Here is a 16,223-nt window from a genome sequence, read left to right on the forward strand (position 1 = left end):
GTGAAAGGTGCTAGAAACCAAAATTGAGATTGGTAATCTAGAGAATCCCACCACCACCGAAGAAGTGCTTCTCCAAAACAATGACATTGCTCTAAGTGTCATTCATGATGCAATTGATGTGAGAACATTTGAGCAAATCAAAAATATTGAGATGGCTCATGAAGCTTGGAAGAAATTAGAAGAATCATTTAAGGGCACTCAAGCCATGAAGGGTGCAAAGGCATATATTCTCAAAGAGAAGTTTGCAAGCTTCAAGATGAAGGAAGATGAGAGTATGCTGGATATGTTCCATCGGATGGAAGTGATTGTCAATGATCTCAAAGCACTTTGGTGAAAAGATAGAGGACAAGGACTTCTCCAATAAGTTCTTGAGATGCTTGCCCACAAGATTTGGCATGTTGGTCATCTTACTAGTGAGGACCAGTTTGAATACAATGACACCAAACCAAATCTTGGGAGATATCATGACCGATGATGCTTATAGAGATGATGATGAGAAGGAAGAAAAGAGGGAGAAGAAAGATGAGAAGAAGGATGAAAAGAAGAAGAGTGTGGCATTCAAAGCCACATCATCCAAGGGCAAAGCAAAGCAAGAAACATCAAGTGAGGAAGATGAATCTTGAGATGATGATGATGATGAGAAGATGGCTCTCTTTGTGAAAAGATTTGGCAAGTTCATGGTGAAGAAGGGCTACTGTGCAAGAAGAAAGAAATCTTCATTCAAGAACAAAGAAGAGTCAAGAAGGTGCTTCAAGTGTGGAAGCAAAGATCATCTTGTTGCTCAATGCCCATACAATAGCGACAATGATGATGACAACAAGAAGAAAGAGAAGAAGGACAAGATGGCATTCAAGAAGAAGAAGGGTGGTTCATATGTAGTCACTTGGGATAGTGATGCTTCCTCAAGTGATGATGAGGATGATAGTGATGATAACAAGACCACCAAGAAGAAGGTTCTTGCAAGCATTGCTATCAATGAGAAGCCTTCTCTCTTCGAATCTTTATCATGCTTCATGGCTAAGGCCACTAAGGTACAATCTTGTGATGATGAAAGTGATAAAGAACATATTAATGATAATGAACATGAAAATGAAAATGATAGTGATAATGATGAACCTACTAAGGATGAATTATTTGATATGCTAGAAGATGCTAAAGAACACTTTGACATTAAGAGAAGGGAATACAAGAGCTTGAATAAGGACATAAAAGCCCTTAAGCAAACCCTTGATGAGCTCAAAGCAACTCATGAGAAGCTAGAGGAAGCCCATGAGAAGCTTGGCAAGGCTCACAAAAAGCTTGAAAAGGCTCATTCCACTTTGCTTAATGAACAAGATAAAAAGAAGCATGTTGAAACTTATGATGTAGGTTTAACTTGTGATATAATTGATGAATCACTATCTATGCCTATTATTATTGCTCCTACTAATCCTTCTTGTAGCACTTTCACCTCTACCTTATCTAGTAGTGATGGTCTTACTTGTGATGCCTCACTAGTGATTGAGAATGAGAACCTCAAGAAGGAGGTCACTAAGCTCACTCACACCTTAGCTAAGACTTACGGTGGTGAGGACCGCTCGCTTATGTGCTTGGGTAGCCAAAGAGCTTCTCTCTACAAAGAGGGATTAGGCTATACCCCCAAAAAAGGCAAGGCGGCATTTGCTCCTCACAAGACTAGTTTTGTGAAGAACAATGGTCGGTTTTGCAATAGTTGTAAGCAAGTTGGTCATGTAGAGCAAAAATGCATGAACAAGAAATCACAAGCTAATGTATCCTTTATAAAGCTTGATTCATGCTATATGCTTACTAAGGGTACAAATGGTGTGAAGGCTAAGTTCATTAGTAAACCATAGATGGGCTCAAAGAAGAAAGCCATTTGGGTACCAAAGAGCCTAGTGACTAACCTTCAAGGACCCAAGCAAGTTTGAGTGCCTAAAAAGAATTGATCTTCTTTTATAGGTTAATTATAAAGCCGGAGGAAGGCATTGGGTTCTTGATAGTGGGTGCACTCAACACATGACTGGTGATGCAAGAATGTTCAACTCAATCAACACCAATGGCAATGATGGTTATGATAGTATCACATTTGGTGACAATGGCAAAGGCAAGGTCAAGGGGCTTGGTAAGATTGCAATATCCAATGACATGAGCATTTCTAATGTGTTGCTAGTAGAAAGCTTAAACTTCAATTTGCTATTCGTGGCTCAATTGTGTGATCTTGGATTCAAATGCATATTTAGGGTAGATGATGTAGAAATCATAAGTGTAGATAGCTCTAACTTAATCTTCAAAGGCTTTAGATATGAGAATCTATACTTGGTTGATTTCAATGCTAGTGAAGCTAGATTATCTATATGCTTGTTCACTAAGTCTAGCATGGGTTGGTTATGACATAGAAGGCTTAGTCAGGTTGGAATGAAACAATTGAATAGATTGGTTAAGCATGACTTAATTAAAGGCTTGAAAGATGTTGTGTTCGAAAAGGATAAGCTTTGCAGCTCTTGTCAAGCCGGCAAACAAGTTGGAAATGCCCATCCTAAAAAAAGCATGATGAGCACTAGTAAAGCATTTGAGTTATTGCACATGAATTTGTTTGGACCAACACAATACACTAGTATCGGTGGAAACAAATATGGCTTTGTGATAGTGGATGACTACACTAGATACACATGGGTATTCTTTCTAGTGGACAAAAGTGATATGTTTGCAACATTCAAATCATTTGTCAAGGGCATTCACAATGAGTTTAAAACAACCATTAAAAGAGTTAGAAGTGACAATGGTAGTGAGTTCAAGAACACTAGAATTGATGAGTTGTGCGATGAATTTGGAATTAGACATCAATTCTCGGCCAAGTACACACCTCAATCAAATGGCCTTGTTGAGAGAAAGAATAGAACACTCATTAATATGGCAAGATCTATGCTTAGTGAGTACAACGTGAGTCAATCTTTTTGGGCCGAAGCTATCAACACGGCTTGCTATTGTAGCAACCGCCTCTATTGTCACCGATTGAAAGAGAAGACACCATATGAGCTCTTGAATGGTAGAAAACCAAACATTGCATATTTTTGGGTCTTTGGATGCAAATGCTATATCTTGAAGAAAGGCACAAGATTGGGCAAGTTTGATAAGAAATGTGATGAAGGATTCCTACTTGATTATTCTACTATAAGCAAAGTATATAGAGTTTGGAATTTGGATAGTGGTACTCTTGAGGAAGTTCATGATGTTAAATTTGATGAAACCAAGGGTTCATAAGTAGAGAATGAGAACTTGGAAGATGTTAGAGGCATTCAACTTTCAAATACCATGAAGAACATAGATATTGGTGAATTGAGGCATAGGCAAGTGAATGATGATGAAGATGATCAAGTGCAAGTGCTCTCTAACTCAAATGTGCAAGATGATACAAATCAAGCTAGTATAAGTGGATCTTATGACAATGAACAAGATCAAGTGGTTAGTACATCATCTCAACCCAATGATCAAGCAAGTATAAGCAATCAAGTTCCAATCCTCCAACCAACCAATATTGCAAGAGATCATCCATTGAACACTATCATTGGTGATATTTCAAGAGGTGTACAAACAAGATCAAGATTGGCATTATTTTGTGAACACTTCTCATTTGTGTCATCCATTGAACCAAAGAAGATATATGAAGCATTGAAGGATGTTGATTAGGTGAATGTTATGCATGAAGAATTGAATAACTTCACAAAAAATCAAGTATGGGAATTAGTAGAGAGACCAAAGGGACATAATGTGATTGGAACCAAATGGGTCTTTAGAAATAAGCAAGATCAAGATGGGATAGTAGTAAGGAACAAAGCAAGATTAGTAGCACAAGGCTATACACAAGTTGAAGGTCTTGACTTTGAAGAAACATATGCCTCGGTTGCTAGATTGGAAGCAATAAGAATCTTGCTAGCCTATGCTTGTGCCCACAACATCAAGCTCTATCAAATAGATGTTAAGAGTGCATTTCTCAATGGCTACATCAATGAAGAAGTATATGTTGAGCAACCTCCCGGTTTTAAAGATGGCAAGAAGCCCAACCATGTGTACAAGTTGAAGAAGGCATTGTATGGCTTGAAGCAAGCACCTAGAGCATGGTATGAGAGATTAAGGAATTTCCTGCTCTCTAAATGGTTCACAATGGACAAAGTTGACACCACTCTTTTCATCAAGAAAATTGGAAAAGATCTATTTGTATTACAAATCTATGTTGATGAATCATATTTGGATCAACAAATCAAGAATTTTGTGATGAGTATAGAAAGATGATGGCTAATGAGTTTGAGATGTCCATGATTGGAGAATTGAGTTACTTCCTTAGTCTTCAAATCAAACAATTAAAGAATAGTACATTTATGAGTCAAGGCAAGTACATCAAGGACATGATCAAGAAGTTTGGCATAATTGATTGCAAAGTCATTAGCACACCAATGGGAACAAATGACAACTTGGATAGTGATGCAAGTGCCAATATGGTGGATCAAAAGTTATATCGGTCTATGATTAGAAGCCTACTCTATGTGACCGCATCAATGCCGGATGTCATGTTTAGTGTATGCATGTGTATAAGATTTCAAGCCTCACCAAGAGAAAGTCATTTGAAGGCTATAAAGAGAATATTAAGGTACTTGAAGCATACACCAAATGTTGGTTTGTGGTATCCCAAAGGAGCAAAGTTTGAGCTAGTTGGTTACTCCGACTCGAATTATGCGGGATGCAAGGTTGAAAGAAATAGCACCTCGGGCACATGTCAATTGTTGGGAAGATCACTTATTTTATGGTCATCAAAGAAGCAAATTAGTGTTGCATTATCAACCACCGAAGCCGAATACATATCCGCCGGTAGTTGTTGCGTACAAATACTTTGGATGAAGACCACTTTGAGTGACTTTGGAATCAAGTTCAAGAAAGTGCCATTGCTATGTGACAATGAGAGTGCAATTAAGCTAACCAACAATCCGGTGCAACATGCAAGAACAAAGCACATTAATGTCTGCCATCATTTCATAAGAGATCACCAACAAAAAGGGGACATTTGCATTGAGAGTGTAGGCATCGAAGATCAACTTGCCGACATATTCACTAAGCCATTGGATGAGAAAAAGTTTTACAAGCTAAGGAATGAGTTAAACATATTGAATTTCTCAAATATGTGTTGATGCACCCCTCCACTTACATAACATGCCTCTCCTTCGAGCAATCCAAGGTAAAAATTGATTGGCATGACATACATCTTTGCTAAGGACATGATTAGTGCATCTAGTCACATTTTCAATTTTATTAGGACCTTTCAACAAGTGGTTCTATTTTATTAGGCTCATTCATGAAAATCAAATGATTTTAATGTTTGTATGATATCACTATTTTAAGCACATTAATGTTTGTATGAAAATCTAGTCACATGTTTATGGGCTTGTAAACCTAGTGTTTAATCTAGAATATGAGCTCTAAGTGTTTAACTCAACATGGTACAAGATAACCCTTATTTGGAGGTATGGAGAAGCTTGTCCTTGGATCAAACCGAGTTGAATATCCTTGGCAAATGATCTAGATTGGACCAAATTTAGGAAAATGATCCTCACCCCATTGATTGACATTGATAATCTCGACCCTACAAGTAATACTATCTATATCTTGAACCTTTGTGGTCATTGATGACAAAGGGGGAGAGAAACAAAGATAGTAGTAAAAATAGTGAAAAAGGGGGAGAAATATCATAAAGGGAGATAAACATAAAGATATACTTGATATATAACATAGGGGAAGAAAAGTGAAAAGGGAAAGGGATCAATTAAAATTTTGAGCACACAAGTAGGGGGAGCAAGCTCATGAACTTGTATGGTACATTTGAATGTGTATTTCATATGTTTGCTTGCATGGCATACGTTCTAAATTTAAAATATCTATGCTTGTGTGATATATGCTAGTTGTTAGATTGAATGATGAAATGAAATCACTAGATAACTTTCACTTCCAAATATTTTTAAGTGGTATTGAGCTAACCATGGTGCTAAGGATGGTATATTAGTGCACTCCGATTGGTATCACGCTTCAAAGGTCTATCTTTTATACCTTAGCATCATGTGGTAGACATTGACTCCTATATTTCCTATATAAGCATATGTGCAAGCTACAATCTAAACTCTTAGCACATATGTAGGGGGAGCAATTGCTACCATTTGGGGTTCATGAAACTTGTCCATATCCTTTTACACATGGTAAATATGCTTGGGCAAGCAACATGGATTCAATTGAATTTTAATTCATATCTTTGTATAAGGGTTGTCATCAATTACCAAAAAGGGAGAGATTGAAAGCTCTAGTTTGGTTTTGGTGAATTGATGAAACCCTAAGTGCTAACCTAGTTTATCAAGTGATTATGAGATAGGTAGCACACTCCAAGTGATGAAGCAAATGAAGATCATAGCATGATAATGATGATACCATGATGATGATCAAGTGCTTGGACTTGGGAAGAAGAAAGAGAAAAATAAAAAGCTTAAGGCAAAGATATAAACCATAGGAGCTATTTTATTTTGGTGATCAAGATACTTAGAGAGTATGATCACATTTAGGATTGATAGCCGTACTATTAAGAGGAGTGAAACTCATATCAGAATACGGTTATTAAAGTGCCACTAGATGCTCTAACTCATTGCATATGCATTTAGGATCTAGTGGAGAACTAACACCCTTGAAAATATTTGTGAAAATATGCTAACACATGTGCACAAGGTGATACATTTGGTGGTTGGCACATTTGAGCAAGGGTAAAGAAGTTAGAGGTGAAATGGAGTTGGTTGCAATGATGATGGCGTCGGTCAAAGGACCGGACGCTGGGTCGCTCAGCGACTGGACGCTGAAGGGCTGTGTCCGGTCGTGTTGTCGGTTGGCACAGTAATTAGGGTTAAGCACCGGACGCTGAGCTGTGTCCGGTCGGCAAAAACATGTTTTGGACCCTTACTGTAAACAACCGGACGCTGAGGGTTCAGCGTCTGGTCAACTTTGTCGGAGCGTCCGGTCAACATTTCGACCGTTGAAATCAAACGTTCACTGTTGAACGCAGGAGACACGTGGCCGCCATTGGGTGACCGGACGCTAAGGGGCAGTGTCCGGTCAGTTGGACCGAAGCATCCGGTCACCCCGCACTATACCCAGTGAAGGGGTACAATGGCTTTATTTTGTGGGGGCTTCTATTTAAGCCCCATAGCCGGTTCAAGCTCACTCTCTTAGCCATTTGCATTAACATAGCAACCTTGTGAGCTTAGCCAAAGCCCTCCCACTCATCTCCATCATTGATTCATCATCTTAGTGAGATTGGGAGTGAATCCAAGTGCATTGCTTGAGTGTTTGCATCTAGATGCACTAGGTGTTCGTGTTTCGCTGTGGATTTCGCTTGTTACTCTTGGTGGTTGCCACCACCTAGACGGCTTGGAGCAGCGAGGATCATTGAGAGGAGAGTGGTGATTGTCTCTGGCTCCGATTGTGGTGATTGTGAGGGGTTCTTGACCTTTCCCCGACAGAGCGCCAAAAGGTACTCTAGTGGATTGCTCGTGGTTTGTGTGATCCTCATCTTGTGTTGGTTGTGTGGCACCCTATTGAGGGTTTGGCGTGTGATGCCAATTAGCGCGTGAACCTCCAAGTGAGTGAATCGCCACAATGAGGACTAGCTTGCCGGTAAGCAAGTGAATCTCGGTAAAAATTATTGTGTTCATCATTGATTCCAAGATGATTGGTCTTCATTGTTATTCATCTTTGTGATTGATTGGTTCTTCATCTACACAGTGGTATAATCTTTTTGATCACTCTCTTTACTTTACCGCAAACTAGTTGACAAGCTCTTTAGTGTAGCTAGTTGTGAGAGCTTGCTTGCTTGGTTGGTGTGGCTCTTTAGTTAGCCTTTGAGAGCACACTAACATAGGGTAGTGTTATAGCTCTTGTGTGAATCGACACTATCTAAACTAGAATTGTGGTAGGTGGCTTGCATTTTTGAGTAGGCTAGCGCAACACTTGCTTCGCCTCATAATTGTCTAACTATTTTGTTAAGTGTTGTTGTAGAAATTTTATTAGGCTATTCACCCCCCTCTAGCCATTAGGACCTTTCAATGGTGCAGGTCGAAGTTGTGTTGGATGTCACATTGCTCTCGTAAAAATTCCCCAACTTCATTGGAACGCGCGGTAAACCACGTGTTGGTGCTCTGTCCGTGAACTGGCGTTCACCGTGACGAGCTCATATTGACATCCATCTATCTCCTTCCCTAGTTGCGCTCCGGTCATGGCGATGGCATTGCTAGGTCTTTGGCAATGTGGACCTTACAATAGGGGAGTTAGTTGAACCTCAACTATGATCGTTAGTAACTTTTGCTATGCTTCAAAATTCATGCACGTCACCGCTCATCGTTGTGTGGCCCATGTCTGCTGTCACCGTGCGCACTGCTGCTGCCTGGCCGTTCCTGGCTATGGCTGTTGCACCGTTGGCCGGCCTCGTCGGTTGCCGGCCATCGGCCACACGCTGGGCTATGCCGGCCACAGTCGCCTTCCGTAGGGCCGGGCGGAGCTGCAGCGCTGCTGCGCGGCTGCCGCGTGCGCGCTGCTGGCCAAGTCGTGCATGGGGCCAAGCCGATGCCGCGACAGTCAACGTCTGGCCGATGTGGTGCTCTTTTTGCCACTCGAATCACCTACTCGCCGAGCCGCTGCCTGCCTCCATAGTCACGTCGCACTAATGCCCATGTCGCGGTGTCACTGCCCTTCCTCGCGTCGTCTTGTTGCACCGGCCCTATGAGACGGCCCCGTGCATGACCATTGTTCCACTACCACCGTGCACGTCCTGCCAAGACCGAGCGGTCCCATCTCGGCACCTCACAGCACGCTCCCTCTGAGCCTCACTGTGCGGATGCTCTCATTCATTTAACACAACTTTGGTCGAGGTTGTCCGAGCCTAGAAGCCGCTGCCCCGTCTGCCTTGCCGCCAATGGAGCCGCACTGCTTTGCAAGCTAATACGTGCGGTTTGGGACACCACACCTCAATTCGGCATTCTAGTAGTTAGACAGGAAATCCAGCTATCAGCCCGACCATCACTTTGGCGCAACCGAGCACTACTGGCCGCCAATTTGGCGTTTTTCTCGCCGCTGGCCAGGTGCGTAGTCGTGCCAGTGAAATTGGGGTAAGGTCTGAATTAGTTCAATTGTTTGTATCCCGGAGCTTGCCTTGACCTCCTCTATCTAGTGCTCGCGCCATTTGGCCAGGGCACTTACCAGAGACGTGGTGACACGCCGGTGTCCATCGCAGAGTGCCGCCGCCCCACTCGGTCGCACGTGGCCAGACCGCCACAGTGCTTCCCTGCTTCAACCGTCAGTAGGACGTACACCACGGTGAGCTACGGATGCTTCTCCACCATCTCTACCTTGCCGTGAGAGCGTAGGCTCACCGGAATAGTTGCGTTGCCGCCGCGGATAGCCGCTTGCCGCTGTAGCTCACGTCAGAAATGACATAAGAATGTTGTAAGCTTTATTCTCTCATTTGTGATCCTGATGGAAAAATGTGGATTTTGAGTTCTCTCCGTGGGTGTGCTCGACGGAACTACGTAGTTTAGTGTCCTCTCTTAAGTACTTAGTATCTAATGGAAGATAAGTACTCCTGGGAGACATTGGATTAGGCGGTTCTGCCACACTCGGTCGCTGAGGTGAGAGAGGGCATCACCGGGGGTGGGGAGGGCGTCGTGCCGGGCTGGGGAGAGCCGCCCACTCTCCTGCAACACCACCGTGCCACCTCCATGGGTCTCGTTCGTGCTCCATGGATCTTACCGAGGTGGGGGAGAGGGTCACCGGATCTGCAGCATTGGGGGCTCCCGGTGGGTGAGGACGCCGGGTAGGGGGAGGGGCACTGCTAGGGTGGGGGAGAGCTCGTTGGGCAGGCGGCGCATGCGGAGCGAGGCGAAGCGGACATGAGTTGATTTTGTTTTTTTTATTTATTTAGGCGGGCGACACCGTGCGACAGTGAGGTAAAGTTGTGGTACACATCACGCCACGCATCCGGAGGGGAGTCTGGCGTCGGATTTATACCGTGGCAAGAAAGCGTTATATCTTTTTTTGTGTGCCTCTTCTCTGGGTACAGTTGTAGCATATGTTCATATACAGACTTACACCAACCTTACACACGCACACCACACTCACACCACACATACAAAAACAAATCTACAACTATACTCATGTCACTAGGTCACGTCCTTCATAAGATCACCGGGTCCAACTATAGGCCTGTAGGCGACAGGGCGCGTCGCATTCCCTTTGTGGCTCCACGCGGGAGGCAACATATTTTTATTTGGGGGCAAACCCCGGTGAGAGACACGAGTGCGATTCCTGAGAATCGAACTCGCGCCGACCGCCTGCCCACCGGCTGAGCTAGCCATCCGAGCGCTGCTCGGTTCTCAGAAAACGTTCTCTCTCTTCGAACTAATGTTACCACCTAGGCCTTGTTTAGATTCAGGGGGTAAAATTTTGAGATGTCACATCGGATGTTATATAGAGGAGTCAAATAGAGTGTTCGGATACCAATAAAAAAAATAAATTACAAAATCCGTCAGTAAACCACGAGACAAATTTATTAAGCCTAATTAATCCGCCATTAGCACATGCTTTACTGTAGCACCACATTGTCAAATCATGGGCCAATTAGGCTTAAAAGATTCGTCTCGTAAAGTAGTCGCAATCTTTATAATTAGTTATTTTTAATCTATATTTAATATTCCATGCATATGTCTAAACATTCAATGTGATAGAGTGTAAAGTTTTGAAAATGAACTAAACAAGATCCTAGTAACTTGTATTGACAATCTAGCTAAAACATGTGTTTATTCTTTGAACTAAGGGAGATCATGAAATAAAAATAGGAAAATTTATCGTTAACTGAACCAAAGGATATTTAAGGAGCAAAAGGGAAATCAACCGAATAGTAGCTACTAGCTAGTGCCTATTTCGGCGGGTAGAAGTAACTATTTAACTCTCATGTTGGAAAAAAAATCTCTCTCGAGGGGCATCTGCATCTGGAACTGATCTTCAGGTGAGGATATGTAAGTTTTGCAATTCAAAACCTTCATATATTCCTGGAGTTTGGAACATGTGGCTTGTAAATGTCGTTCAGGTTAACACAAAGGGCTACTCTAGATAACAAAGATCACGATCGCATCATCACTGTATGACAGATTAATACACACCGACAACAACTTAACTGCCGCTGCTTTCACAAAAACAACTGTCTGCTTTGGTTATGATATGTTCTCCCCACGGCATGTCATCCTCAGGTCCCACATAAAGCATCATCAGAAAGATGTCATGGCACGTAAGACGTAGCTCCTGGTGTACAAGCCTCGCAGAGTTTTCCCTTGGATATGTTGATACAAAACTGAATTAAAACGTCAAGGCGGGTACCTTCATGCTTGAAGCCTCATTTGCTACGCTTCAGATCATACACAACACATGCATCCGCAGCAGTTTTCATCTGTACCCAGGAAAATACATGGATGTCAAAATTTTGAGCTTCTTATTGAATCCACTATCAAATTGTATTATGAGAATCATGTAGAATATGCAACACAGCAACAGTTCTAAAACCACATATACAGATCTAAAACCAGCTATTTAGATGTACTCTTGTAATGACATGATTCGGGCTAAATGCATGCAAATGTGTAAATTGCAATAAGCTGCAAGAAACTTCAAGCAAGAATACCTGGATGACGTTGGTGACTTGTTTCACTGCCCAGCCAACTAGAGTGGAAATAAACACCAAGACAACGACAGGATTTTGGTTCAAGACACCTTTGCATACCTATTAAAATGTTATTAATACAGAAATGTCAGATGCTAAATAATTCACATGCCAACTCGAAATGGCAATATATAGAAATGATGCAATCTTACACTAAGCAAGCTTGTTGACTTCTCATCAGCAAAGAGAAAGAGGATAATATATAAAACCTGTACGTTTAGTCAAAAGAAATAGTTTAGAGGATGAAATATAAAGGCATATTTTGTTAGCTGATGTGCTGAGATATTATTCAGTCCACAATACAACGTTCAACTGTTAATTTTCTACATTTGGATGAATTCAAACTGCACAGCAGGATCACAATTCTTGAGGATAGCACAAAGTATGAGTGATGACATACCTCGCAAGAAACACAGCAGAAGGCCATGAATGGCCTGTACCCATAATATAATTTCAGAAGCCAATTGCCTGTGTGTTTTACATCCTTGTGGCTAGTCTTACCTGACAAGAAAGAACTAGTATAGAAAATATGTCATTACATAGTTAGCAAGTACTCCCTCCATTTCAAGTTGTAAGTCATTCTGGCTTTTAGGTACATAACTTTTGCTACGTATCTAGATATATATTGTGTCTAGATACATAGTAAAAGCTATGTACCTAGAAAAGCCAGAACGACTTACAATTTGGAATGGAGGGAGTAATAAAGAAGTAAAAAATGATTTCAGCATGAGAAACTCTTGAATAGAACACATGCATCATGAATCCATCAGACAATTATTGAAAATGTAATTGCTATCAGATTTATTCTGTTGCCTCAACTACCTTAAGAACAGGATCAAGTGCTGACTAGAAAACAAACTGGGAACTTGCAAGAACTGAACAAAATGGTAGAGGAAACTGACCTGTACATTTGAAACCAGTGGCTCGTAATATCCAACCCAAGCAATATCAAGAAGACTAAACCAGGTCTGTAACAATGTTTGCAATTAGGATTTGTACTAGACATTGAGATTCAAGACAAATCAATACAAACTCTTCTGCTTTTGATACCTGTAAAACTGGGAGAGAAGGGCCAACAAACAAGCAGTGCTAACCCTGAAGAAGAGCAATGTGAGCTGTGAAATTATTTCAGTCGGTAGAATGTATTCACCCTGCATATCCAGAGTTTAAAGATTCATTCGAGGAGTACCTATCTGTAACCATGTCCAACACAGCTCCAAATGTTGATGCTGATTCATACAATGAAATAAACTGATCAGATAATTTTATAACTTAACAGATAGCTTATATAATGTGGGGGAAAAAGGAATAAGAGATTTAGCTGAGATAATCTTTCCAGATAACCATTTGAAAGTTGGTCACCAACACAAAATGCAACGAAATTCAATTATAGCAAAGATTGGTATTAACCTTCTTTACATAAGGACAGGCTACATGATTTGAACACGGGGGATGTGAACTATTACCTTGATTAAACTTCCGTGCAAACCAACCATCCACACCATCAAGGACAAAACTAGCATGTTTGCAAAGATGTTAGAACAACATACATACATCATTGGCAAACTCAAGTAGTACGCAGATATAAGACACTCACCTGAAGAAGTACAGGACAGCAAAGAGAGCCTTGTTGGAATAGCAAACCGCAAATGCAATGAAATTTATGATGATCCTAAAATACCCTGTGTGATGACAATTCCTGGAATTTTAGTCACATAGGCTTCTGCTTTTCATCCATGCTAAAAGCAGCTGTAAATAAACATATTGCCTTGTTGGTTAAACTATATATCCTCTACTAAATTTATGATTTCTTTTATGTAGCTATTCTTGGGCAGCAAAATGGCAACAAAACTAAAATGCAGTATGTAGATGGTACTTCTGCATAGCAAAGTGGCAACAGAACTAGAATGAAGTACAAAATCAACAACAGAAAATAGGCAATGTTTCCAGTTGCATAAGTCATTACTCACTAGTGCAATTATCCAGACTTTGAGATATAAGTCACGAAACAAATATAAATATTATAAGATAGGTTTTGGAACAGCAAAATAGAATGTCAACAGATAACCATCCAGAGGCGTACCGATAATGTTAGGGATGTAAAGATAAACTGATGGCATTTTGCCAGAGGACAATTGTGCCACAGAAGATCAGGAGTAACCAAGAGCTTGAAGACCGGCAGTTCTGCCCTTAAATTGGTAGCAGCAGTAAACTTAATGGGATTCCTGTCAGATAAGTATATCGTTTATATATTGATCCAAAAATAAAGTTTTTACAAGGAAATCATAGTACGAGTCCAATTAACACAGCGCTACTATAACCCTTGTACCTTTTACAAACAAAAAACTCCTATTTTCATGTCCCAAGGAAATGCAACACACTAACTGGTTTTCCAAAAAAGGAGATGAAAGCAGGCATTTATTTATTTGCACATAGCAGTACAGATGAGTATGGTGGCTCCAGGTCACTAATCTGAGGAATCACAGCATACAAGTTCTGAACAGATGACATGGAAATTTGAATCTGAGGAGCCAGGTCTCTTCTGGCAAAATATCTGAATTGTGGCAAGTATAGCTTGAACTTGGCATGATTAAAGCATTTGCTTCTTTACTAGTATAAATCTAAAAGCATCCTATATCATATTTAAGCCCGTAATATGCATGGTTTTGGCATCATGGAGTTGATGTAAATGTAAGGGCCAGGGGCGGAGCCAATATAACACGTACACCCGATAACTTTTGCCAAAGTTAGTAGGCACAATACATGATATACCTTGTGGTTAGATCCGATCCGATCCGAATACAGATAGCCAAATAGGTTAAATTAGGGTTCGGGTGCACAGTTTTGCACAGAAGGAAGGGAAGAGGAGGGGAGGCATACCTGGTGTGGCAGGTGCTCGTCGCGGGCAAAGAGCCCGACGAAGACCTGGGCAGCTGGGAGGAGGGCGGCGGCGGTCGCCGGCGTAGGGCCGGCCCCAGTGATGCAGACACCTGGCCCCGTGGAAATGGCCGAATCGAGAGTCTCCGTCTAGCTCAGGGCCAGGCGCTCGAACGGGAGAAGACGGCAAACAGGGTGTGAACGCAGGAGTGCACGACTATTGGGCCGACTTCTCTTTTTCATTTCTCGGTTTTCTTTTTCTTTTTTTCTTCACTTTGCGATGACACTTGTTCTTTTTTCGGTTTATATTTTGGTTAGAGCATCTTTTTTTTAAAAAAAAAACTGTTAGAGCATCTTTAGGAGTTTTGTCTATTTTGATTAGAGCATCTCTTTTCTTTTCTTTTTCTTCACTTTGCGATGACACTTGTCTATTTTTTTAAAACATGTGCGTGTCTGATATGAATTATCCTCCACCTGGAACTCACACGTCCGCTCCTACCCGATTCCGATTCGAAGACCGGATCCATGTGTCCGTGTCTGACAGCAAGTCCTCGGAGCTCACGTGTCTGAAGCTCACGTGTCCGCATCCGATTACTGAGGTTCAATCCAAAAAATTGTGGCCCCGTTGAAACGCACAAGCATATATCTTGTATTTAAAAAAATACTAGTAGAATTTGATAATAACATATTTGGTAGAATCCAAAAAGACTTTGTTACTGGGTGCTAGCAGCGAGAGACATTTTAGATTCTCAGTAGAATCACTGTCAAATGTCATAAAAGAGAGAAACATTTCAAAGGATAATCATTTGAAACCGATTTACATTTTTATACTAACCTAGATAAACAACCGAAATTTGGTTTCTCATAATTCTAGTTCTAGTTTAAAAAATCCAACAAAAATACCAAACGTTTCTGAAACAAATCTGAATCCGAAATATTTTTATGAGAATCTAGAACCCCGCCAAATGCACACTATGATCCATTCAATTTTGAAGAGCTTATAAAGCTGATCCTCATTCGTTTCCCTAGGTTTGTTATGCAAAATCGTGCAATCAATATTAGGCTTTGAGTAATGAATCATCTATATATGATTATCTATATATGATTATTCTCATTATGTGCCGGCAGTTACCCTGGGCATTCGGTATTACCGAATCGGTTCGGTACTTCAGTTCCCTGTGAAATTCAGTTCCTCAGAAAATAGGTACCGATCGGTTCCTTCCAAAATTCGGCACCGAGAAAATTCGGTTTCGGTATTTTCGGTTCTGTTTCAGTATTTACCAAAAAATACCAAACTGATCGCATGGACATGTAATAGCAGGTTCAAAAGCTAATTTTGACATAATTTGAACATGATTTCATAGAGAATAATATTGCCAAATACATACATATGAAAGTCCACAAGACTATAAGAGTAGAGTACCACAAATACATAATATAATAGACTAAAATAGTGCTATCAACAATATAACAACACTCAAGCTCAGCACATTTCGGTAAATTCGGTTCCCCGAGGTAAAGTACCGAATTTACCCTAGAAGTTAGGAACCGAACAGGG

The 16,223-nt window shown here is 41.1% G+C and overlaps 1 protein-coding gene and 1 pseudogene across 2 annotated transcripts; one reads left to right on the forward strand and one right to left on the reverse strand.

Annotated features, from left to right (window-relative positions):
* Window positions 1–16,223, forward strand: part of LOC136521943 (polyubiquitin-like) — a 256,415-nt pseudogene that overhangs the window by 136,547 nt on the left and 103,645 nt on the right.
* Window positions 11,076–14,881, reverse strand: LOC136521945 (CDP-diacylglycerol--inositol 3-phosphatidyltransferase 1-like). 2 transcript variants are annotated; one of them, XM_066515731.1, is made up of 12 exons: window positions 14,669–14,881; window positions 13,872–14,013; window positions 13,386–13,470; window positions 13,255–13,304; window positions 12,978–13,017; window positions 12,839–12,883; window positions 12,691–12,756; window positions 12,189–12,303; window positions 11,941–11,997; window positions 11,750–11,848; window positions 11,449–11,518; window positions 11,076–11,373 (listed from the first exon to the last, which is right to left on the reverse strand). In XM_066515731.1, exons 2-11 carry the CDS (start codon window positions 13,906–13,908, stop codon window positions 11,465–11,467), a joined length of 648 nt encoding a protein of 215 aa, XP_066371828.1. In that variant the 5' UTR covers window positions 13,909–14,013; window positions 14,669–14,881; the 3' UTR covers window positions 11,076–11,373; window positions 11,449–11,464. The 2 variants fall into 2 exon arrangements, with proteins under 2 accessions (XP_066371828.1, XP_066371827.1); XM_066515730.1 differs by having other exon boundaries at window positions 11,076–11,518; window positions 14,669–14,879.

This window comes from Miscanthus floridulus, chromosome 18 (assembly GCF_019320115.1).
Source record: "Miscanthus floridulus cultivar M001 chromosome 18, ASM1932011v1, whole genome shotgun sequence".
Classification (NCBI taxonomy): domain Eukaryota; kingdom Viridiplantae; phylum Streptophyta; class Magnoliopsida; order Poales; family Poaceae; genus Miscanthus; species Miscanthus floridulus.

Coding starts and splice junctions, on each gene's coding strand:
- LOC136521945 (XM_066515731.1), bottom strand. CDS start 13,908: ATGCCATCAGTTTATCTTTACATCCCTAACATTATCG. Junction 13,471..13,871: donor TTACATCCCTAACATTATCG/GTACGCCTCTGG, acceptor GTCATCACACAG/GGTATTTTAGGATCATCATA. Junction 11,519..11,749: donor AAGTCACCAACGTCATCCAG/GTATTCTTGCTT, acceptor TCCTGGGTACAG/ATGAAAACTGCTGCGGATGC.